The sequence below is a fragment of the Anopheles maculipalpis genome, chromosome 3RL, assembly GCF_943734695.1.
Source record: "Anopheles maculipalpis chromosome 3RL, idAnoMacuDA_375_x, whole genome shotgun sequence".
Taxonomy (NCBI): Eukaryota; Metazoa; Arthropoda; class Insecta; order Diptera; family Culicidae; genus Anopheles; species Anopheles maculipalpis.
Window position 1 is genome coordinate 6,640,870 of NC_064872.1, and position 25,768 is coordinate 6,666,637.

The 25,768-nt window shown below is 41.0% G+C and overlaps 4 protein-coding genes across 5 annotated transcripts in view; 1 reads left to right on the plus strand and 3 right to left on the minus strand.

Moving 5' to 3' along the window:
- Window positions 1–25,768, minus strand: part of LOC126563935 (probable phospholipid-transporting ATPase IIA) — a 415,461-nt gene that overhangs the window by 233,511 nt on the left and 156,182 nt on the right. The gene's annotated exons all lie outside the window — the stretch shown is intronic.
- Window positions 1–25,768, minus strand: part of LOC126563874 (nidogen) — a 251,705-nt gene that overhangs the window by 124,198 nt on the left and 101,739 nt on the right. The gene's annotated exons all lie outside the window — the stretch shown is intronic.
- On the plus strand, window positions 5,742–10,518 carry LOC126560358 (uncharacterized). The gene is made up of 4 exons (XM_050216320.1): window positions 5,742–6,150; window positions 8,913–9,062; window positions 9,136–9,299; window positions 9,361–10,518. The coding sequence occupies exons 1-4, from the start codon at window positions 5,742–5,744 to the stop codon at window positions 10,507–10,509; spliced, it is 1,872 nt and encodes a 623-aa protein (XP_050072277.1). The 3' UTR covers window positions 10,510–10,518.
- Window positions 15,513–25,768, minus strand: part of LOC126564343 (potassium voltage-gated channel protein Shaw) — a 42,379-nt gene continuing 32,123 nt past the window's right edge. Inside the window, exon 7 of one of the 2 annotated variants that reach the window (XM_050221361.1) lies at window positions 15,513–15,940. In XM_050221361.1, coding sequence (XP_050077318.1) covers window positions 15,513–15,940 — 428 coding nt within the window. Of the gene's footprint in view, window positions 15,941–20,305; window positions 20,426–25,768 lie in introns of those variants that run through there. The other variant, XM_050221362.1, reaches the window with a different exon arrangement.

Below are 25,768 nucleotides of genomic sequence, written 5' to 3' on the forward strand. Positions count from 1 at the left end.
TGGAACTAAGCAATTCCTTGAGGATAACTCAACTATCTACCAGAGTTAGCACTCCGGGAATTTTTGAGCTTGTATAATGTTAACGAAGGGGCAATTTTTTAAAAAATTTATTAAAAGAAGTCTATTCTATCTAACACGTTTTAATTCTTATCAGGACACAATATTTACAATTCATAAGACACAGTTTTATAACTAACAGGATTGTAAATGTTATCCGAAAGAAATAATTCATAAATGCTTCAAAACCTCACTCATAGATGTCGCTGCAGAGCGAAAGAATTAAAATTAGTTCATAGTTTGTCCATACAATCCGTAATGGCGCTGCTCTTTGAAAAACGATGACCGTTGCAGTTAAATTTCGTACACATGGTCTGTTTGAAGCAAGTATTTTAAAAATGTGTTTGATTATCACGCATAATGACAATACATTGTTAATTAATATTCAAAATAGATAACTAAAAAGGACATAATTGGTGTGCAGAAAAAAATATAAATTAAACTTTTATCATTTAAACGAAGAAAACAATTTAGAATCACAAGCAAAGAATCTATATTTTTCAACACATGTACATAAAGACATCTTATCTAATAAGAGTACTTTAAACTATAAAGCAGATTAAATCAAACTGAATGCATCGACATAAAAGTGTTTATTTTTAAGCATGGAACACAGGCATTTTTTTCAAAGTCGGGCATATTTAAGCTAATTTCAATAGTAAAATACATGTAACATCATTGAAAAGTTTATCAATAACATCCATTTTACTACCCACCTTCTTTAATCTAGGTACAACGTATATCTTTCCCTCGATTAAAATTGATCAACAGAAAGGACCACGCCATATCACTCGCCTTCAACCTTTGACATGCCTTCTGCTGGATCATGTTTTTCACACTTTTCCACCACCACCATTCACTCCGAGTGATGAAGGATAAATTGATGATACGACCCAGACCCGACGTAAGACCTTCCTGTAGCGAGAGCACCGAGATCATTTCATCAAACGTGTCACACCAGACAAAACTGTTGGGCATGTGTTTGCTTGCGCCACGGGCACTTGACTTTCGTTTAAGAGGCTGTGAGTGGCTGTCCTCCCCCTTTCGGTCACACACACACACACACACACACAAAGTCATGTGTGTGCGGGGGATTGGAAACACTTTCCACCGACAGTAACGGGCATGGTGGCAACGTCATGAACTGGAAGGCCCTGGTCGGTGGGCTGATGGAAACCAGAAATTGAAAGAAAAGTGAAATTACTACAAACTGTTTGATATGCGCGTGCGACGGATAGGCGTGAAAGGGAAGTGATGTTGAAGATGTGAGAAAGAAAGGGGCAAAGAAAAATAGAAAAATGCAGCTGAAGGTGTACGCCCGTAGACGAAGACATCAGACGAACATAATTCCCTTGGCGATTAGTGGTTAGTGGGTCTGTGGGTTTATTTCCTTTTTTTTTGCTCTTTTTTAGTGTTTGCAACTGTTTTTCTTATGTGCAAGTCTTGCTGTTGAAGTGTTTTTGTTATTTGACCGTTTGTGTCCACACAAGGCTTGAGTTAATTATCAATGTAAACAGTTGAGTAAAAACGTTAACCTTTGTTGTTGTTGCTGTTTGTCTCTTTTTTCTGTTATGATATCATTGCTTTATTTTTCGGGAGGTTCGAATTTGCCCTTTACAATCCTCCCCATAAAGTTCCCCCTCCCCATAAAGAAACGGAATTTGGTGAACTTTCTTCCTCTTTAAACAAACTGTAGCAAAATTAAAAGTGGGTCATGTGTAAGCAAACACTCGGCACAAAACACCTCATACGCAACGGCTACGCAGTGAAGCTGATGAAACGGAAACGGTTAGGGAACGGCGCCGAAGGGAAAAGCATCGAAAAGGCCCGAAGAAGAGGTCGATGACACACAGCCGAAGGGTTGGTTTAATGGTTTGCCCAACTCCCTCTCCAAGTCAGCCAGGAATTTGCTTCATTTTTGTTGTTGTTGATTTCGGTGTTGTTGCTTTTTTTTAGGACGCAAAACAATGCGTCTTGTAGCTGAGTGAATGAAGCTGCTCGACTGGCAGCAAGTGGAAAAGATTAACGACAAAGTGACGCCTTCGCCGATCGATCAAATCGGTGACGCATGGCTGTCGTTTATCATCTGCAGTATGGCGTGTTGCGGGTGGATGTGGCCTCAAGATGAGAAAGATGTCTGCAATGGATGAAAATTTAAATATTACAAAAACATGCCATGGTAGGTTTAGCATTAATCTGATATGTTACGTGAGAGAAATATAAAAGAGATGTATTTCAATATGGGTTTTGAATTTTTTATCTATCATTACATGATTTTTGTAAAAAAAATTAAAACAAATAATCTTGCAAAACTTTACAATTTGCTATATTTTACTGAACGGGTTTACATTACATTACATTAAAAAATTAAGCAAATGGTCGTCAATCTTCTAATTCAATGATTACTTTTATCAAAATATCACTGAAACTTTTTTATTTCATTTTAATTTTTTTAGTTACAACACATTATTTAACGCATCGAGCTTTAGTTAAATAAAAAACAGTTAATTCATCAAAGCAAAGAATTAACGTCATTTTCAATTTGTTTGCCGCGACAAGGATACGAAAAATTTTTGTCTTTTCATAAGTATTACTTACCAATTAGTAACTTAAATTACTGGTAACATCTCTTTTTCATCATTCAAAAATCATTATAAACCCCTCAATCAATACAATTTCATAAGTGCAATTAACGTTCAAATACAACAAGCCCTCGAGAAGCTCGTCTCGAGTGTACTCGAAGCAATGTTAGACTATCACTCACTCACTCATCGTCTCAATCAAGCTGTTTGCTTGGTGCATCGACTGCCATCGGACTCTCGATGCATGCATCCAAGCGATGTATCGAATCACCCGGCCACCCCTAACGAGCTGCAAACGGTAGTGAGCATAAATATTTGACCTTCCCCTTGATCTCGACAGGCAACAGGGAAGCAATGCAAGAAATGTCTTACCACGCAACCACGCCGATGATCTTTAATCTTTCTTCGGCTCGTCGTCGAAAGTGGGGGGGAAAAGCAAGAAAGATCTCTTTCTCCGAGATGGTGCGAGCTGCATGAAAGCGATCGCCGAACCGAACCAGCAGACGAGTGTGCTTTAAGTGATCGTCTGGAACGGACGTGTGGCGTGCTGTGACCGTGATACGGCGAAATTTGTTGCGAAAGGTTTGTTTTGGATGGTGAAGATGTGGAGATTAATCGAGTGCAGCGAGTGCAGCGAGTGCATCACTCATACCCGTTAGTAGGCGAAGGTGTTAATGGAGTGTTTTAACGGTGTGTTTTTTTATGAGCGTGTGGGTGATGTGAAGTGAAAAATGGTGTTCAATTTATAGGTGGCACACTGGCGAAACGAGAAAAACCTTTATTAAAACAAACATGACTTAATTAAAATGGATAAAACTTTTGAAAAGCCGAAACAAGTTCAAGGTTTTCTCGGATTTACTCAATCTTAACCAAACAAGCGGGAACAAAACTTCCGTGTAACCTTGGCATTCGTCGTACGTGAGTAGTGATTAAAAAGACATTATTTTTGTGGGTTACAAGCTGCTCGCAGCAAATGACCAACTTCGCACACGATGGTACCGGAGACAATCCGACAAAACTCTCGCCCGTACATACACACAAACGCATGCTGGTTACAGGCGTACAGTAATTGGAGAAAGTTTTGTTGCCACAAGTCGGTTTGCGTGCAAGTTTGCGGTTTTACGGACAGCCTCCAGCACTGGTAGGAAGATGCTGCTGCTGCTGCTGCCCTGTTACTGCCAACGGGATGTAATGAACGTACGAAAGTGACAATTTTTACGAGATGGAAGACGCAGGAAGATAAAGGAAGGAAGGATAGAGAAGAAAAAAGAACGGCCAGAAACGATGGGTGGTTTCATTGAAAAGTTTGCTTCGTGTCTAATGCTTTCTTAAGAAATAATTGTCACTCCCCTTCTGGATTGGATTGGATTGGAGGTCGATGAAAGTGTAATTAGTTGGCGATAAATTGTATGACGGTGACGGAGGGAGTTGTTTCCTTATAGCGAGCGAAAGAATGATAAAAATGTGATATTCACGGAGCAGAGTGAATAATTTTTGTTGAAGAAAATTTACGTGTGGCTCAGTATCTAGCAACTCAGCTCCTAGAAGTATGCAAAATCTTGTTTTGCAACTAACTTTTGAAGGAAATAACAAAACGTGAACAAATATTACTATTTCTATATTTAATTTACAAAAAAGTATTGGTAAAGACCGTGAAAAATTATTGGAAAATGAATCTCAAGAAAAAAGGCTTCTGTTACGTGTACGGACATAATTTTATTAAAATTTTATCGCAATTAGTTGTTTGACGTTATGTTTGTTTGCTTAAACACCTCCAAAACCGGCAAATCTTACGCTGAATACGTGTCTGGCTTTGATTGAATTAATTAAATTTAAAATTGCATACTTTTAGGCTTATCATTCTTAGACGTAACGTGGGAATATATGAAAAATACATTTTTATTTTAATTATTTGGTAATATATTACCTTATTCCTATATTTTTATCATGGTTCACCGATCCATTTAACTTTGTAAAACAAGCGCATAAACTATGCGCTTTAATCAAACCAAATTTCCATATTAATGAAATTATTTTTTCCCGTGAAAATTAATCGAAAATCAACCCGAACGTCACGCCTTACACGTGTGGATGCGAATTTTATTTTAATAAAATTCTATTTCATAAAAAAACGAAACAAAAACAACACACTGTTGTGCAGGAAGTTGCGTATGGCGGCACAAATTTACGAGCTGAAAATTGTTCTCGCTCACTTGTGCCGAGCTCGATAAGGACTGGGGGCAGGAGCATTTTCATCACATGCAAGTACTGTAATTTATGCATTCACTTTACACTGTGGCTATCTGTTACGGAAAAAAGGGGGTTATATTTGTGTGTGCGTGTGCATGTGTTTGTAACAGAATAAGGATACATTTCCCATCTCTTGCGAAAGGAAAACCCGTGAAGGAAATTGTTGTTTCCCTGTAGAACGTTGTGCCGGTCAAAAGTTGTACGAGCGAGTGTGTGGTTTTTATTCATGTGAAATTTAAAACAGAATTATCCAATGTGTGTGCGAGAGAGCTAGTAAAGTGTGTTGGTGTGCTATTAAAAAAAAAAAGATATAAAGTCCTTAAACACAAATCAAATTGCCTAAGCTGCTACTGAATCCTAATTAATGCCAAATGATCGAAACAGAACATGGCTGTGTTCACCATTTTAAAAGGGCAGTAAAATAAATGTGTTTCTATTGTATGTGTGCGTGTGTTTGCTTGTTGTGTCAGTTAAAAGTGTGATGAATAAAAAGTAGCACGAGATAGCAAAAAAAAAAAAAAGGACAGCTTTTAAGTTTTCTGTGACCTATAAAAGTTTCATCCTGTTGAAGTGTTATGTAAACAGCTTTAAAGTCATTCTAGCCATCCTCCTTCGCACAGGAAAAGTTGCACCATCAGCCTCGTTTGGTGACCATAATTCCTAATTATGTGTAAAGGAAAAGTTGTGTGACTGTGCACCGTGTACAAATGATAACATTCGCCACCGAGCTCAGAATGGCCTAAATGGGCACGACGAATTGAAAAGCGAAGCTCCAAATTTACATCCTTTGAGTTATTGCTTGCCCGTAACCACACCGCAAAGCCGTCGTCGAATTTCCGTAACGTCAGCAGCATGATCACCACTGGCACCGTTACGACTCGAAAGCGAAGAAAAAGGACCCCAATCGCTTGTTTGAGGTCAACCATTTCTTTGTCTTTGGTGTGGGTGCTTTTAGGGCTTACGGTTGGTCCACCGCGGCGGTGTTCCGGTGCTCCTTCGCTCGCTGCAAAATCCTGGCCATCGATGAAGACGTACGACATTTGGGGTTCTCCCACGGTCACGGACGGAACGGCAAGGTCGAACGATTCCTTTGACCCAGTTACGAACCGGTACAATGGGACGGCGATCGGTTCCGGAGCGGCAGCGGTACGCCGCAGCCGGTACAGCTACGGTGAACCGACCGGTGTCGCTTCCTTCTACGGTGACGCAAGCCATAGGCAACGGGACGATGGCACACCACCACGAAGACGTTCCGCGAAAGGTAAATTAAAACCACGTACGGAGTGAAAGTTTGTCATTGGCGGGATGATTGGCGGAGGGGTGGGTAAGGTGAAAGTAAGATTGCGAGAACAAAGCAGGAAGGGGGTTAGGGAAACCGGATTGAGTGATTGAGAGGGTAGGCTGGAGGAAAGGGGAAGGGAAGTTGTTTCGTGTAACAACATAATTGCAGTGTGATTGCATCGATCGGATTGACGTTGGGGTTTGGGATTTGCAACCTTCAAGCGAAAGTTGTGGATGTTCTTTCGTTTCCAAGTTGCGTTTTTGGAAGAGAATGATTTGTAAGACTGTGGATGTAGCATGAATGAGATTGTAGGTTGAAGTAGTATGGCAGGTGTTTTTACACGTTAGAATTCTAAAACTGAGGTAATATTGCGCTTAAAAAGTGCAACTACTGAAGCTAAATGAAGTAGTATTCGATATTAATTGTAGTTTAAAAAACTGAAGATTTTCATAAACTTCTCCATTCTGCATTCTTCAATGTTTAGGTGGCATAAGAAATTATAAGTGTCTTGACAGGTTTTTACTTTAAAAATACCTTAAAATATAAATATTTGCTTTATTTGTGCTATGATGGATGATTTTTGGCTTTTGTTGAGAAACCCTCTTGAGGATATCTTGAGGAAACTCTAAAAAAGAACCTTGAAATATCTAAAGGACCCTATCCTTGGCTTAACGCCATTTATGGCCACGCCGACCATCAGATGGCTTACTAGACTAGCCGATACCACATAGTTGGATAGGCAGTCCTCACTAAGGGGGAACGGTCCGGATGGGATTTGAACACCGGTCCTGCCGTTTGAAGACCGGTTCAGCTGTTGCCTACACCAATGAGCCGCGCCTAAGGACCTTAAGGAAGGCATTGTTCATTAGAATATTGTAAAGAGATAGTCATCACTACGGAAAACCGGAAGGATTTGAGCTGCAGTTCTGCCATGTGAAGAGCGGCGCCGTTGTCACCTCTTCCACCGGTCAGCCTCAAATCAGAGAGTAGTTTCTTATAATAGGTTCGTTGTGAAGAATTTAAATATTCTCAATATTAATTCATAATTTTGTTTATACTTGGTAGTGAATGACGTAGGGCTTTGGGTGTTTTGTATGGATATGGCGATCTCATTTTCGTAATTGTACTGTAATTTTGATTGATCAGACGTCGTTAGACGTAGAGTTATTAAAGATTTGATGTATAACTCTTTCTAGTTTGCTAGTTGAATACTTCTGATGAGATACTAGATAAGATTCCATCCATCATATGTGTGTTGTGCTGTATAGAACGTGGCAGCATGAAACCAACGAACCGAACGCCCGAAATAGTTTGAATTCACTTAAAATAGTCTTCTGAGCAATACGAAAGTTCCTCGCAACAAAATGTTGTTCTACACCATAATAAACGACGTGAAGCTGCTTATTAAAATACCCACCCAATGGAATGCTCCTAAAGCACAAAGCAATGCAGTTGATGCATCCGGAAGTTAAATCATTACTTACTCGAAAATTCACAACCTTCTCCAGCCAGTACGGCTGGTAAAACGAAATGCTCACCACTGCCGGGATCTGTTCTTCGTTCTCCGAAAAGAAAGTTGATAGTTTCTTGACGAGTAGGGCAAGCTGGTGGTGTTGGTCGTTGGTTAAACAGATCTGACACCAAATTAACAAACGACCGGCGGGTAGAATAGAGAAGCAAGCGTACGGACCGGCAACGATAGTACACCTAACTACGCCGTAATGCGCTTTACATGGATGGTGTAGTAGGTACGGTCTACTGTAGGCACTGTGCGAAGCAAGAAAACAATAACAAAAATAAACCAAACACTGGTGCTGCTACTGATGGTCGTTTGCGTTGCAGTTGCACCCTGCACTCGGCAGCCAGGAGAACGTTGTATAATGGTGCCAGTGTAGTACTAGCTGTTGAACAAGCTAAACACGTTCCTGTACACAAGCCGGGTCGAGAAGCGAACTCAAGCATAAACGGGTGGACAAAGTTTGCTGCCTTGCCAACGTTAGGGTTTGTGTAGGGGACGCGTAAGTTCACATTCTAGACACAGGGACGGTATATTTGGTGTGCTTGGGCTTTGCATGATGAAGATGGGCTAGATGCCGGACGAGACGAGGTCAAGATGAAGCGAGATTTCCCACTTGTTTGCTCTCTAGCACACGCTTTCCCTATGCTTGGAACTAGATGGCGCACGAAAACGGCGTGGTTAATTGGGTGCTGAATAATCCATGGTGTGAGCTGCAAGTAATCGTAAATGGGTTGTAAGAACCTTAGTAGAAGGTGGAAGGAATGAAAGGTTAGTACGAGGAGAGCGCAAAAGCCGATTTAAAGCAGGACTGCTAAGGGATCATTTATTTTTGGAAGAATATTTAAGTACTATGCTTTGCCATTATGCAAACTTTTGGTCAAGTTTTTGGTGCCTTGAAGTCCTCAAGAAACGTGCTGCAATACTTGCTTGGCAAAATATAAAGAGCGAGAAGGCTTTAATGCGCCTTCCTCACCCAAAGTGGACGTTTTAATGGGCTCGAGCGTAACCTTCTGGCATCCCAGAAGCCAGAAATAGGATACCAAACCTGAGTAAATAAATAGCCTCGGTGCATTCCTATCAGGGATGTCGGGAAGATGCCATAGAGACATACACACATACCTTCATTACCCTTCCTATCCAAACGAGCCGCTCATGAATAGTTAAACACGTCCTTTCCTCCGAACTTTGGACCGGATTTTGATACCTTTTCCTCACTTCCTAGTGCTCAACTTCCTACCGGTGCCGGTAGATGACGAGTGCCTGTCGGATGATGGCCGCCGGACGGGGATGTGCATGAACGTGTACGAGTGTCGCATACAGGGAGGAACGGCTCGAGGTCAGTGTGCACTCGGGTTCGGTGTGTGCTGTGTGTGTAAGTATTGGTCCACCAGTCGCAGGAGATTGTGGACTGTTGAGCGAGCTTCATTTCATTTTCTTCCCTCAAGTTGTCGCCACCTGTAACGAGGAGATAGTGAACAACATTACGTACTTTGTGTCACCGGCCTTCCCTGGCATCGTGCCCAAAGATCTTGGTAGCTGCAAGCTGAAGATAAAGCTGATGAATCCCGACATCTCGCAGTTAAAGTTTGATTTCATTCATTTCGCGCTGGTAAGTTGGATGGGAAGCACTTCGGGAGGGTCCGTTCTACAGTTTGTTCCATTCTACTTAGGGACAACCGAATCGACGCACCGGAGTATGTGAGGGAGACCTGTTTCGGCTAATAGGAGGCATCTCCCCATTTGACCTGTGCGGACAAAACTCGGGCCAACATCTGTACTACGATCTCAACCCGAAAAGTCGTGCCGAGGAGCAGATTGAGCTGGAGATGAACTTTGCCTCACGGTCATTTGCTCAACGGCTTTGGGAGATCCGTGTGTCACAGATTCCTTTCAGCCAACGTTCGCCTAGTGGTTGTATGCAGTACTTTACCGGTACCGAGGGTCTTATACAGACGTTTAACTTTGCGGAAAATGGACGCTACTTGGCGAACCACAATTATCGTGCATGCATCCGGCAGGAGAAAGGCATGTGTTCGGTGTCGTATGAACCGTGCGATGAACAGTCGTTCCGGATAGGTCTACCAGGTACGGGTGGGCAAGGAGCGCTTGGAGGAGCACCAGGTGCAGGAGGAGGAGGAGGTCCACTGGGTGGATTAGCTCCATCAGGAACACCGGGAGGACCTCTTTCAGGAACAGGGACCTTCTCGGATCCATCACTCGCAGACGATCCACTAGCACCTGCGGCGGATATTCCCGTCGAACCTTCTCCAGTTGCTGATCCAATAGTTGAGGCAGCGCCAGACGCACCGGCGGCTGATCTCGAGCCAGCAGCCGATGAACCCGTCCCCGCAGAAGAGGAACCCGAAGTAGCAGCCGATGATCCAGCAGCTGATGATGAAGGATCTGGTGGTGGAGGTGGTGGATTCTTCGACGGGTTCTTCCCATCGTTTTTCTCGCGCAGCATCTTCGACGATGATGAGCAAGAGCTAAAGAAGGTCCCGAAACGACGAAAGGGTCGTGCTTTGGCGAAAGCAGACTGGCAATCGCGACAATTCGAGGGTATCAACTGTCTCGACCGAATAACGTTACCATGCATCGTCGAGGACTTTATTGGGGTTGGGATGGGCGATCTGCCCACCTGCCGACCAGTACACTGCGGAAACTCACTGTGTCCTCCCGGTGTGTCACCGTGCCGGGTGGAAACATCAGTCACCCCGTTTCGGCTTGGAATTCACTTTGGCGAAGGAATCGATCGGGGCAGTCCGGAGGACAACTTGGGCGCGTGTATCCGATACAATCAAATTCCTTGTGCGGGTTAGGGTTTGTGTAGATAGCTTGGGTGTAAAGAGAGTATGAAATAAGTTGCATCGGTGTGTGTGTGAGTGTGTGAATGTGAGAAACGTATTTATTTGCCATGAACGAGTGCGATGAAAGTAGGTTAGTAGATGAGTAATGGTGGGATGTACCGAGGAAGTACCAAGTTTGGTGGGGTGCGACGTGAAAGTCATCGTACACTTGTACTTACTTTGTGTTATTGAAATGCATTTTCTTTGTTTTGTTCCATTATAGACGGTTTCTTAATGTAATTGGTAAATTCATGTGCGTCCAGAAAGATCTCCATCTCAACACCACCAACACCAATCTAATGATTAAAGTGAAAAAAGTAAAGAAGAACCGCACGAGGACTAGAATTTCTTATGACGTGGCTTTGCTCTAGTTTTAATAAGTGTTGTTAATGAAGGATAGTAGATGAAAGTACCATATTTTATTTTAAGAATGAACAATAAAACCTTATTAAGATGACACTAAATGAGGCGAAACTCAAAACTTGCCTACATTCAGGCGCAATGACATGAGTGTGAAATGTGTTTGTGGCATTGGGGATATTTAAGCATAATGAAAATAATTTCGGTATATTTTTTGCTTTATCGTTTATCAATATTTGAACAGTGCTTTGTGATCGCTTTATGAAAAAAAACTTTGAATGAATTGAGGAGATTTTCTTGCTTGCGTGTAGAATGAAGTTGGTTTTGTATTTATATTTATTTTTTGTTCAGTAGCGCCTCTTTCTCAATTCTCATAAGCCTTATTAAAAAGATCGAATCATAAAATTAAAAATCATCAATTCAATTCCAAACTGGATTTCACCTCCTGATTATGCAGATTATGATTATTCTCGTCGACCTAATTAAAATGAAGCTGTTTGTTTGGTCAAGCATTTTTACCACAACAAAGCATACATTTAGGCGTAACGATAATCTTGAGGGCGTACTTATTCACGTTTTTTCCTATTTAATTATCAATTGAAACAAAGCAAATATTTTTTTCTCGTTATTGATTGATGAGACTTCCTTCCTTATTCTTTCCCACCGTTTCTCATAACGACTTAATAACAACTTCCACTTCGATCAACCAAGCCATCATTCCTTTGAGTCGTCACATAACCTCGTCTCGTGTACGATAATAAAACGATGTCGTCAAAATATAAGCTGATAGATAAATAGATAAAAAACGGGAACGTAATCTTGAATCAGTGTGAGTGTACCACCTTGTTTTACGATTCTTGGCCCCGGGTTAATGTAGGTCGAAATATGGTTTTGTGTTGAGATAGAACGATCGCGCGTAGAAACGTTTTCCATGCGTCGGTTTGCCGTAAAACATAATTTCTATCACTTTACCTTACGTTAGAGAGTGAGAAACAGGGTAGCAACAGAAAAAAAAAAAACGCGTAAAACAATTGATTGTTACGGTTTATGTAGGTTAAGAGCATTCCGTTGTCATAGAGGGCGTATCGAACATGGTGGGATTGGTTGAATGGGAATGCTTTCTGATTGAATTTCGGTTTTGCGGTTTGGGTGATGTACGATGAAATACGATGCTTTACTTTGGTTGAATTCCAGTGGTGTCCTAAGAGTATTGGAGTTGAATATAACTTTATTTTGAAGGTGTTGGAGTTGGTTAAAAGTTTGTTTGAAATTCAAAATAAGGTACAATATTTACATATATTTTGATGTTAATTTATCTCCAACGATTCTGCACGAAATTAGCACAACGGACGATAGATACTATAGTAATTAAATTGTTTTAATTAACCTTCGCTCGCTTCGGGGCATATCATTGTTGCCGCGATTGTCCCTTGCCAATCGTACAGAACCGTTGACCGTTGACATTATTTTGTACGCTTTCTTCTTCAGTGCGTTATTCATCCGAAAAAAAGGAAAACAGCCATAATGCCACAGTGCGACAAAATTGGACAACTCTCGATATTAGAGGCCTCATCGGTCTCTTCAGGGGCATCCGTGCCCGAGTACTGTTTCGTTCGTTCTGATTTAATTCCGTTGGGTGTAGAACCTGCAACAGACCTTCGGGTTAGCAAATGGGAATAACTTTCTCCAATTGACTTGAGTTTAATGGTTTCTTTATGAACTTTTGCACTACCCTGGGAGGCTAGCGTAAGAGTAGCGATGGTAGCCGTGTTGTGGAAGTGAGTTGCGCAAAGTGAGAAAATGGCGAACGTTTGGTGCAATTTGTAGCCATGTAGTTTCGTCCGTGTTCAACCAGCCTGCCTGCTTCGTCGTTCTCGGTGGTGCACGTTGAAGGGTTGTTCAGTTGGCCGGTTGCTACCGTTGTCCAGTTGGTAGGACACGGAAACGGAAATTTCGAACTGTACACGGTGCGCCGTTCTTGTGCAGAATGAAATTTTAATCTCGTACTTTATTACCTCCCAGTGCTGCTACCACCGCTTCCCAGCCAAGATCCTTTAAAAAGGCACGAGTTGGAGTTGGAGCGACAAAAAAAAAAAAAAAAGGAAGACTTCGACCTCGACCGTGAAAAGATTGCAACAACTTGAAGTGCAAGGACGGTTCGTTGTGGACGACCAGTAACGAATGAGTGTGGCTGACGACTGAAGGGAGAACGAAGCATTGTAGTGCGATTTTAATGTTCCGCTAGGTAGACAGGAAGCACAGATTGAAGCATCCGGGAGGAAAATGGGGCATAAATCTTACGGTTGGTTTAAAAGCAAACCAACAGGACAAGGTAACGAAACAAAGAAAAGAAAAAAAAATGGGTCAGATACGTTATCTGAAAGGAACTTGCTTAAGGGTCTGGTTGAGTTTTGTTTTTTCGGAAGTCTTGAATATTACAGTCACTATAAGAAAAACACTCAACAACGACAGTTTCACTCGTGTAAAAGAAAACATGTCCTTCAGGAAAAGGTGCAAACAATTAACGAGTCAAGCTGTAGAAAAACTTGAGATTGGAAAAAAGGGAAAATTTCTCAGTAGTAAAAAAAGGTCCAGGTTTCTTTTTTCCAGACACGAGAAACAGCACATTTTGTCACGTAGCTTTCGTGGTAATTAATTTTATTTATCGACCTTTTCGCTCTTATATGAATATTTCTTCATCTGTTTCGAACTTTTTTTCGTTTTATGTTCTAGAAAAAAAAACAAAGCAAGTAAGGTAAAAGAAAACAATGACTATAGAAAAGATATCACAAACTTATTTAATGTGTAGTTAAATGCTTTTGTTTGAAAAACATAGCTTTGTTTTCATTCGCAAGTTAAGGAGCCGCATTCACAATCGGATTATATCCCCTCCAAGCAAGATAAACACGAAGCATTGGTAAACATAAAAAAACGGAAAGAAAAAAGAGGAGAAAATAAAAAAAAAAACGAGAGTAGAGCAAACGTATAAAATTGCATTTGTCATGTATTGTTTGCTTTGGGGATTCATTTTCGTTTTTACTTTTCATTCAGCATGCCATCATATGAAACGACAGGAACGAAGGAAAATGATAAAAAAGTGTTTTATTCTGCTTTTTCCTCCACTGTTTTTGTTTCGCCATTTCGTTTCTTATCAGTTAATTTCTTCTCGGTAAAGTGTCATCTTATGATTTCCATTTTCCTTTTGTTGTTTGTTCTGTGCTCTTGCTTTTCTTCTATCACTTTCATGTTGAATTTGCAGCAAGCAAAACTGGATTTCTTTTGAATGTATTGTTTTTTTTTTATTTTTCATTTTTAAATGTTAAGCTTCATAATTTCTTAACAGTGATACCCAGGAAAAAGTAAAAGGGATTTGCATTTCTGCTGTCACTTGCATGGTGCGCTCGTTCTTGCTCGGCGTTTGTTTTTAAATTTTCTGTTTTGATTTACATTAATTGAATGCATTTCCAGCGAAGTACACCGCACTTGAGCTTGGTTAGAAGGATCAAGGGTTTTTTTTTTTGTTGGTTGCTTTTGTAGAGTTATTTATTACTTTATTTCTTAGCCAAGTAGAGAATTTTACATTTGAATTTCGATTAATGTGTCGTTCTTGATTTTTCTCTCCTTTTTTATTGTTTTCCTTTTTTTGGCCCTAAAGGGTTCGCCTTTCCTTCGTTTGTTTTGTTTTATATTAAATCTACTTTTATCACATTCAACGCTTATGATTTTTTGTTTCTTTTATGTATGTTTGCATTTTGGTTTGAGTAGAGTTTTGTTTTAAATAAAACATCTTTTTTTAAATTGGCTAAAGCTTTTTTTATTTAAAGAAATGTTGATTGTATTTGGTACTATAATTACTGTAAAGCATGAAAAGCTATTTTTATTTAAAAATAAAACAGGATAAAATGAGTGAAATATTAGAGAAAATATATGCAAAAGAATGCTTCAATTCGGAGAAACCTTTCTTGTAATTGTAGCCTTTTAGTGTTGCTCAAGAACGTTCATATCTGTGCGTTTGTGTGTGAAAATCCCACAAGACGAGTTTGTAAAAAAGCACCATAACGAAGCACTACGAAGCGCATTCGGCAATTGAGAGAGCGTGTGTACAGTGTAAAATATTCACATTTACTTCTCATTCATATACGCCATCACTTACATCTTAATCGTATCTGGATTAAAACTATGCTTGTCATTGCTGTGTTTTTGTGTGTTGCCCGTTGCCTGTTGAAGCGTGGAGGCTTAATTGAGAATTGAATCATCATATGCTAGCAAAGTGAGCCCTAGCTTTTACATTACAATTATTTTACACGTAAACACACCGCGTGACACACACGATTTAGTTGTGCTTCTCAGTGAGCACGATTTAGCATTGATTTTGTGTTTGACTATTCGAGCAAGTAAGAGAAAATAGAACGATACATACTATTACACTCCGGGCCTTCAGCTATGCAACTATTATTACATACAATTTTGGTTTTTGTGGTTTTTTAAATATTTACATGGCTTACACAAGTACTGGCGAGTACGAGATAGGGGGCGAGTTTGGCATTCCATTGGCGGTGCTTGGCGATTGCATAGTTTCGGGCGCTTGGGAAGTGCATGCGTGGCAGCTCATACGCTCAAAGAAAACTTTTCTCCTCAGATGACGTCTCCTTCGCCGTTGTTCCGTTGCTCTTGAGCACCGAGTTCGCCAGCTGTCCGCTAGCACTTTTCACAATATTGCACTGACTGGTACTGTTGGCGATCAGTTTACCACCGGCGCCATTACTGTTGCTCTTGGTGGTGTTGTTGTTGTTGGCGACCGATGTGCTGTTATTGTTGGTGGTGCTGGTGACGTTGCCGAGTGCTGCCAGCGTCGGTCCACTGTTTGTCGTCGGCGTGGTAACGGTCGGTTTGTAGCTTGAATCGCGTGGAACCAACATCATCGGTGTGGGCGCTATGCTCGGCGGGCGTACCTCGAATGTTGGCTTGCACATGGCCAGGGCTGGATTGGTGTGAAGGCCAACGTTTTTCGGACACATCGCGACGATACTGGCACCGATCGGACCTGAGGGGAAGGGTGAGTGAGTCCAGAGAAGTAGTGGGTGAAAATTAGCGACAAATTGATGGAACCATGCTTGGGACAAGGTTGGACAAAAAGAGGTAGAGTACACAGGTAAACATCATGCCAGCAATGGCTACAAAACAATCATAAACCATCAAACAGATTCTAGAGAGATGTAGAGACAGAGAGATAGAGTGACAGTGAAGAGATAGAGAAGTATCACGGTCCGGATAGATGAAGGGATGCCAACATGGAACATCAAACGAATTGCTAAATAGAAGTATAGAACAGTGACACAACTGGAGCAACTCTTTTGCCATTTTTTTTAAACAACCCAACAATTAGGATCTACACTGATTAGAGGTGGAGAAACTTTTCGATATCGAGGGATTTGGTATTACTAATACTAACATCAAATATTAGTTGTTGAAAAATAGAGACCAACCGAATGGTACATAAATACTGATGAAATTGATCAATTTAAAATAGGTTTAAGATGGGAAGTTAGTGATGAAAATGATTTGGGAACAATGTAGTTGTTTCGTGGCACATGACACTAGAAAAATCGACACTTTAACAATGGATTTTAAAAAGATGTTTTTGTTGTGCAAATTGCATAAATTTTGGAGTCTTTGTGAAAAATACTTTTTTGTAACTAAAAACTCTCCTACCATTTGCTAAACTTTTTTTATTATGTTTGCCTCAAAGCACTGTAAATCTCGATAAAAAATGCCTCACAAAGAGCCTTAATGTATGCAATTTGCAGACCACAACACCCTGGATGTACAATTATTGCATTAACCGTTTCCTCTCGCGGATTAAATGTATTAGAAATGGGCTCAAGATGAGGAAAATGCTGTGTTGATGTGTTGTCTTAAGTTTCTTGATTGAGCAAAGGCACGCTGAAGCTCCTAGTCTTAAGGCTTCTTCTTTAGTGGTGCGTGGTGATAAATTTATGATGAAGCATGAAGCTGCGAAGGTGTAGATTTGAGATAATTTGTTTTAATCTTTAAGCAGACGCCTAAGGTGTGCCTGACGGTAAGTGGGTTGTGCGAGATGAATGGTGCATGTTTGCGTGCTCAAAAGTGATAACTTTCTACAGGAAAGATGGAGCTGTGCTAGTGTGGGAGGGCGTGAGATGAAGAGTTAGAGGGACAGAAGCCACGCAATTTGGACATCTAACAACTACGACAGCTACATACGTTTGCTAGAGTTAGGAAGGAACCAGACGACGACATCAAACTATCAATTGCCATTAAACACATACACATAGATTTGCTAGTCTAATGTCTACGAGGGGACATATAACACTCTTGGTGCGGATTATCTATGGAGTGATTAAAAATTTACATCAAATCTTAGAACCACACAGCCAGATGCACAATTACCCCCCGAATGCATGTTCTGGCACTTAATAAGACGTAGTATATTAGAAGTTTTCATTACTTGGACCATGATTTATTAGAATTCCCACAAAGCTACTCATATCCACACATCAGATGGCTAGACTGGTTGCCGGAAAATGCCCTCGAACATCAATCACAACGAAATCTCAGCTCCGAGTACAGACATTACTCGCATAATTCCCCATCTCAAGCTCATAATCTGGAATCAACCTCCTCCGGCAAGCAATTTATGCTGGAGCTTGAGTTTGCTCGAGTGAATGAATTTAATTACGCCAGGATTGGAGGGCTTTGACAGGGAGATTTTTCGGGGCAAATCAGGATGTTGTTATTTTAAATTTCAGAACGTTGGATTTTCTTCCAAACGAAAAACGAACACCCAACACGAACACATGTTGATTGAAATCACTGCATTCATGTGTGTTGGCAATTTGTACCATTTTTGCCTTGAGTCTATTGACACACGGACAAAAACTGAGCATGTATCAGCAGAATCAATATTTGGACACTTCCCGTTTGTTCGGTGCGAAGTGAAAAATATCCGCCCGCATGAAGCCGCGGCAATGTTTGGTCCCAAAACGGGACGCATTGGTGTTTTTTTTGTCTTCCGCCCGGCAAAGGGTTGTTGAAATGTTTTCGTAACGGATGAGGGTCAATTGGCTAAAAAAAGCTCTCCCGTACGGCGATGTTATCAGCCGTTTCAGTCGGTTAGACCAGGAGAGATTGAAGCGCAGAAATAGAGTATGTAAGTGTTCTTTTTTCCCCTCCATAGAGCGTTGCTGGCTTCACCAAAGCTGGGGATCGGAAGAATTCCAACAACCGCACAGTTTACTGCCGGGAAAGTGATGCTTCACCGGAGTATAACGCACAAAACCTTAAGCAAAAAAAGCCGTCCACACAACCGGTGAGATAATGGGTGGTAGAATTAGTTGTGAATAGCTTTTACTCTTCACCTTTGGGCGTGGAGTTCGTTGTGAGGGGGGTTTTTTTGCTACACATTCTCTCTCTCCCAACTCTGTAGTGTGATAAACGATGCCAAAAAGTTGACCATCGGTAGTTTGTGCGAAGGATGTTAGCTCACCCGGCTACCATAAGGTTGTGGTGGTTAGTGTGTGTGTGTGTGCGAAAAATGAACGGCAAACACATTGTAGGCTACAGGAGCACGATAGCGTGCGATTGGTGCAGTGTAGAGTTATTTCTGCAAACTTCCTGGTTGCACCTGCAGTTGGGAAGGTGGCAAAAAAGTGCATCCTGCAACGTTGTGTGTGAGCCAGTGGTGGTGAAGATAGTGACGGTTGGAACAATGTTCCCAAAATTTCAACAATGGAGTTTTTGATAAAACGTATCCTATCCATCCAGGCTTTGTTTGCCTGGTGATGTGCCTTTGTTATTTTTATTATAGAAAAAGAGATATTTAGAGGTTATATCAGGTTATACCAAGTAAAGACCAGAATGGTCCTTTTATTTTAGGGCGTGTAATGATGTTATCACTGCTGTGTAGTAATAACGTTGGATAACTTGACCTTCAACATAATTTTAAAATGTAGTTCTTATGGTTTTGTGTGGTAAGATCATTATCAGGCTTATGCGAGGATCCAAACGTTCCAGTAATGTTCTTAGTTTATTGGAAGTCTTTTTAGAGCCTAAGGCTGACGGCAGAGAACAATGGCTTACGAATATTTTTTTTAGTTGTTTTCAGGCAGACTTTTTGAAGTTATATTATTTTTTAGTAGTTTGGATGGAATAGACGATCAATTGTTAGCTGCAAATATTATTCCGTTTGTTAAAATAGTGGTTTAAAATTAACAAAATCTCCATAAGGTGCCATGACCCGAGTTGGGGTCGTATCAACGACCCCAACCTTAGTTCCATTCGCAGTATATTTCCCACTTTTCTGTTTGCATAGTATAGCACCACATCCTTCAATAGTTCCAATAGACTTAGCGGTGAAGTGGTGAAAGTTGACAGCCAAAACTTTCCCACAAGCCCACTAAATCACACAACGTCAATGCAAACTTCTCCTATTCCGGTGAAACGATAATGGCGTGCTAGTGTGGCGTGCGTTCTTTGGTGGTCATTTCGGGAGCTTTTGTTTTGCCCGTTTTTTTTCTGCCATCAATAAATCAACGGATAATCAACTCGTGTGAAGGGGAAACGTTTTGGTGTGGTCGTTTAGATAGCTGGAAAGTTTAATCATGATGCGGTTGACTTTTTTTTTTTACATGGTTAACATATTGGATTTGCAGAAACGATAACGAAGAAGGGAACAAAGTATAACGGTCTAAGGAAGACTAGTGCTACTTAAACAAGGGCACGATTTAAGTTAGTTATTTTTATAATTGTTCTATGAACAATAATCAGTAAACGCTTGCGATGCATTCGGCGTGCGTTTTGATGTGTGGTTTAACTATAGGAATTGAATGCTAAGTTTTACTCCTTCCAGGAACTTCGGCACTAAAGGACTCTCGGAGGTGGGTTTCGTTAGAAAAAGGGATTAACGTCTATACAAGGAAGAACATTGCATGAACCGGAAATTGAACAGTATGGTCACACACTCGAATCATTGGACGACACGCACGACATTATGATAGAATATTGAACCGAAAACATTCCAAGGAATTCGATCCTGTTTCAAACACAAGACAAATGGAAATTTGAAACAGGATCAACAAAGAAACAGCGCTGGAGGGAGGAGTGCTACATAGCTAACCGGGCTCTCTCGGTATTCCACATCCTTCCCGGAAGGGGATGCCTTGTTTAACACGTCACCGGCGAGGACTCCACATCGAACACGTGAAGGACACAGGACACACAAAGCATTGAGCAATGGGAGCCCTTACGTTACCCAATAAAACTAAACAAATCACATTTCGTCTAGTTTAGTTGGTTTGCGAAGCTGCGTTGGGTATACCGGTTGGGCCCCAAAAGCGCGGTGGGACGAATATGAGTTTGCTTTTTTTTTTATTGCTTCGTTGCGTTTATTCTCCCTGAAGCGTTTGCTTGATTGTCGGGCTCTAGTCTCTCGAGAGCTTCGTGTTGACTTTAACCAGATTCATAGCGTTCGAGATGCGACGTTTGGTTTGTTCTGTGGAGAGAGATGAAGCCGATCAGAACTGGATGTGATGGACTGGTTGGCCATTTGATTGCGTGATGTCGAACCGGGAACCGTTTTGTTTCGTTATGGGTTCAGTTTTTAGGTTGATTGGTTGTTATATTTTTAACGTTGGGGAAAGGGAGAAAATCTTAAGCGCTGAAAGCACGTCATGGTAGTGTCCTGAAGAAGGCAAAGAGCCGTAAGAAATGGTGAAATAAAATTGTGACGGAACGATGATAAGGGTAGTGAAGAAAAGTTGACATCAATTCGATGGTCGATTCTCGATGGTGGTCTTGCAGAAACGATAGAAAATGTGGAAACATGAATGAAAAAGAAAAACGTTGAAATAAAGGTGCAAAGAACAACAACGTGTGGTGGAAATCGATCCCGTTTTGATGGATTTTTCATTTGCTTTTTTATTGTGAAATTGGAAAGAATTTTGTTGTCTTGCATTAACGAACGTGTGTCACAACTGTTAAGAGATGAAGAGCGAAGAAAATGGAGTGGAGAAAATGGTTCAAAATAATACACACATCCTTAAGACTCGTACGTACACTCGTAGAACGACACAAACGTCCTGCCGGTGATGGCTGATTGGAGGAGTTGTGTGACGTAAAAAAAAAGCATGAGGAAAAGTCAAGCATATAAAACGATCATTAGAGTTAGTGAAAAACGAGAATTGAAGAGGTCAGAGGAGAGCAACGCAAGAGCTTAATATCGTTATAGAAACCTTTTCCCATAACGTAACAGCTAGATTTGAAAGACCATCCAAACCACAGCACGCAACCGAGTTGAGGTTTTTAGAGTATAAATTTTCATTATTTCCAGTCACTCTAAAACCTTGGACACGATGGATTATCCTCCCCAAAGTGGAAGGAATCTTGCTCCAGGTTGACAACCAGGACACTAAAGTGCATGGAGACGAATTCTTGGACGCAGAAGCTTGTCCTACTCTCGGACCCGCGGAAAGGGTAACGGATTTGATATGAATTTATTCTTCATCAGAAGAACGTTGTGTTCACGGCTGATACACTGAGCACCGACATTCGGCGTCTCCGTTTACCGACCAAAACCTCAGCATCTTACGAAAGTGACTGTAAAGATCGAAGCGAAGAAACCGAGCTTCAGACAGTCTGTATGTCTTGTGCCAATTCTCGCCCGGGAATTGGAACATCAAACAGCCGGCAGAACGTGCCGTGAAGGGATTGGGCAACTTTATTGGCAATGTACCGGAACCTGGGGATTTTGGCTGTTCGGTTGTGCTTCTATCAGTGGTAACGAAAAAGACATCCAGCATGGCATCCAGTTCCATGACTCGAGGGAAATAAGAGTGAAGAACTAGGACAACGTTTGCTCTAGTTCGCATCCGTTCTAAGGGGGGAGGTTTGTGTGTCATCGTGTTGGGACACCGATGTAAGATAATAAATAATCTTAGCCTTCTAGTTTGGGACGCTTTTCGTACCCTGGTGCAGTATAGCATATTTCTTATCAGAAAGTGCAGTGGTACCATCGCTTGAAGCAACAATGGCACGAGCAGAATGTGTGTATTTAAAGAAGAGATATAGCAGTTGGGACGAATGATTGGATTGCTTGAAGCTAGTTTAGTGTTTGGGGAATACGCTCAAAATGGTAAGAAAGGAACCGCATTTAGTTTCTGAAGCTTGACATTTGATGGCATATTTGGGAAGCAGTCTTTTAAGAACTATAATTTATCCATCAGAAATCTTTTCTTTTTAATAAATTGTAATTGGTAGCTGACTTCTACTTGGGAGTAACTTTTAGCGATCCTGAATGGAGAACAGGTTTAAGCTTTATATGGATATGTATGGCGATCCCACTTGGAAGCTTCTTATGGGAGGGATTACAAGAATCTCTGAGCTCCTAGTTTCACGAGCTTCCAAAGAGATAGCTTCAAATAATTAGCAAATTTTACTTGAAGATATGCAGCTAAAGCTCGAGTCTTGTGGGGAACTAGATGCCAGGTTTGTTTTCTGGAGAGCATTTTAGAGAGCTCTGTTATTCTTCGTCAATTAAATAAGAAACATGGTTTAGATCCTCGAGCTGCATTTCGAGCGGAGGTTGCTTGTATTTTCTCTGTTTGCTGAAACTTCCTAGGTCTCATTGCAACATGATTACTCTTAATCTGTTAATCAGGTAATCTGATCAATAAGTCCTTCGGCATTGGTAAGTTGAATGAGGCAACGGTTAAGAAAAAAGTGGTTTAAAGTGGTTCCTCAATCAGCTATAAAATACTTCAAACATGCATCCTCGGCTGTTGTGAATGATTACACGCCCGAATGATAACTCGCCCGTTTTGCTAGACTTTGCCATAATCTTTTGATATATTTCTACAAAACATGTTAACAAGCAGCGAAATTTATGATTTGTGACCAACTCGAACGAATAAAGAAATGCTACAGAGTCCCTAATCAAACAGCTCGTACGTATGGGAAACAGCAGCAGCTTGACATTTGATTAGATCGGACACGTCCCAATTCTACCAACCTTTAGGAGAAACCGTTTGAAAATAATTTGAATATTTATAGCCTTCCGGGGCACCAACTCCACGGAAACCGTTTCCCGGAACCGATCAGCTGTTGTGGATGGGTTTTAATTTGAATTTAGAATGAATCGAAAGATAATTTATTTGCCGTCCACAGCATGTTGACGCTGCTCGGGGTCACATTAAAATCGACCGCCTTCCGCAAAAAAAAAAGGTTGACAAATTGCTAATGATTTATAGGATCGCGTGGCTGCCATTTTCAGAACTAGGCAAACATCATAAATAATGATCATAAATTGTGCGTCGATGTCAGTGGGTGATTCTTCCGGTGCCGGTGGGGGTTAGTTTAAAGAGCTGCGTAAGAAATAAATGTCACCCCTACGTGGAAGTTGTTTTTCGTCCCCGTGTTGCCGTGACGTGCCAGGAAAGGAGATTAAGGCAAAACAACAAATCATCAATGATCCGTCCCCGTCGAGATCGGATGAAAGCCAGATTAGGGGCAAAAGCTATCGTCGATTTAAATGGGAGTTGATTCGCTGAACTGTGTAATACCTTCAGCAAGAAGCGATGAGGGAGCAAAATGATATTTTATTTTCAATTTTTCCGCGCGCTCAAACATTTTACGATCCATTACGCTGAAGGATTTTGGTACGACTTTGAAATTTAACGACCCGATTGTCGCGTCACAAATAAATTCTCGAAAGGCTCGAAAGGCTGATGGTTACTGGGTGCTCAATTAGGCGCGTTAAAAGTTGGTCGGTCTAGACGGTGGATTACGCTTTTGATAAGGTTTTTGAAGTAGTACATGAAGGCGGAAGCAGGATGGGACTAAAGCAACTGGAATGACTTTTCACCCAAATAAACGCAGTGATGGAGAGATTGATCTGTTTGGCGTTGTTACTCTTTCAAATGGGACTTTAAAGCTGTTTAACATTAATTTGGGGACATGTACAAAAAAAAAGCTGCGTAATTTAGTGCAGCAAGTAAATTCCTCAATGCCTTAGACGGTTCCAGAATTTATTCCGCACGCGTGTTATTCACCTCCGAGCATTCGACAAGCGAGGTTTTCCCTATTCCTGGTAGAATAATAAATCGTCCGTACTGCACTTGTGCGCTCATAATGCGGAAGTGTATTCCGGTTCCAGCGGCGAAGTACGTGAAAGTGCAGCCTCGAATCGATATAAATTACTCGTTTCGTACGTACGTGAAAATCTAGCCGACCCGTCCCCCGAAGCAGATCGATCGCCGGAAGTGCTTGTAGTGCTTAAATATGTTATGAGGATAGGTGGCAGTGTTTTTTCCCTTCTCACACTCTACTTTTAACACTTACCGTGAAGCTTTAAAACAGTTCCCGAATGTGTAAGTGTGTGTGTGTGTGTGTGTGTGAACATTTTTGCAAGAGAAATAAGCTTCCGAGGTACGTGACATGATTTACAAACACGCAATACGTGAAACTCTACTACCCTTCTAATACTACCAATGCTGGTGATGATATTGTTTGCATCAAGCATCTGTTTCGGATTTATTGAAAAAGTTCCCATTTTCCACGAGCGAGAAGAGTGGGAAAACACACAAACAAAACATTTATTTGTACCACAACAAGACGCCGGGTTGTATAATATCACCGATCGAACACAGTCGATGATACATTGGTTTGTGCGGGGCTGCCGATCTTATATAGTGGCTATAATTTCCTGTCTGGTGGCGGTAGAAACCTTATTAGGTTTTGCAAAAAAAAAAAAAAAAAAAACTCCACAGAAGACGGATAAAACCCATTTGTGGTATATTTATGACCTCGACGAATCAACAATTAGTGATCCGGGGGTGTGTGTGTGTGTTTTTTTGTGTGGGAAGAAAACACAAGCTGTCTGGTTTTTGTAGGGTGGTTTTGCTAAAGTTAATCGATTCTTGAAGATGGATTATGGGAAGTCATGCAAAAATGATGATGAGGGGTTTGGTTTTGAATGAAAGATCATAAATCGCCTCTACCATACCGTTCATTCTGTTTAGAAGCGATAAGAAAGCGGTGAGAAGCTCTAATCGAGCTTAATAGTTGCATTAGAGCTCATAAAACGGCTATAATTTTTAGGCATGATGTGATCGATGAACTTTTGAGCGAGTAATATGTGATTTTTTTCAGCATTTTTTCTCGGAAACTTTGTTTCGATCAAATGCCAAATAATTTAAGACGAAAAAAATCTTTCAGCTGCACTATTATAATTCCAAAATTTTAAAATTTTCAATTGAATTTTAGGAGCTTTCCCTTTGATTTTAAAAAAATTAGGAATGAGTCGCATATTTTTGCATTGCATACTCGTAGGCATTTTCTCGTTTTCCATATTAAAAAAAAAATTTATAAATAAATGTTTTTAAACTGCGATGTGTTCGCCCTCTGTGAAACTTGGCTATCGGAAGAAATCAATCTTACCTTCCCTGGATATAATATAATCCGTGAAGATCGCATTACAAGGGGTGGGGGAGTACTAATTGGTGTTCGAAAGAGTCACGCTTTCAACAGAATACCTACCCCTAGGCAAGAAATGATCGAAACTGTCGCAGTCAAGGCAAAAATTAGCGATCTTCACGTGACAATTGCATCTATTTATATCCCCCCGATAGCCAACAATGAAAAAGAAAAAATTGAAAAGATCAAAGAGGATCTTGGAAATTTAGCAGCGGTCTTGCCTGGACCACTTTTGATCCTGGGAGATTTCAACTCCCATGGAATCGACTGGGGTTGCGATAAGGATGACATTCGCGCTCCAATTATCCGAGACATCTGCGACAGATTTGGGCTTTCAATCCTCAACTCAGGAGAGGCAACTAGGATG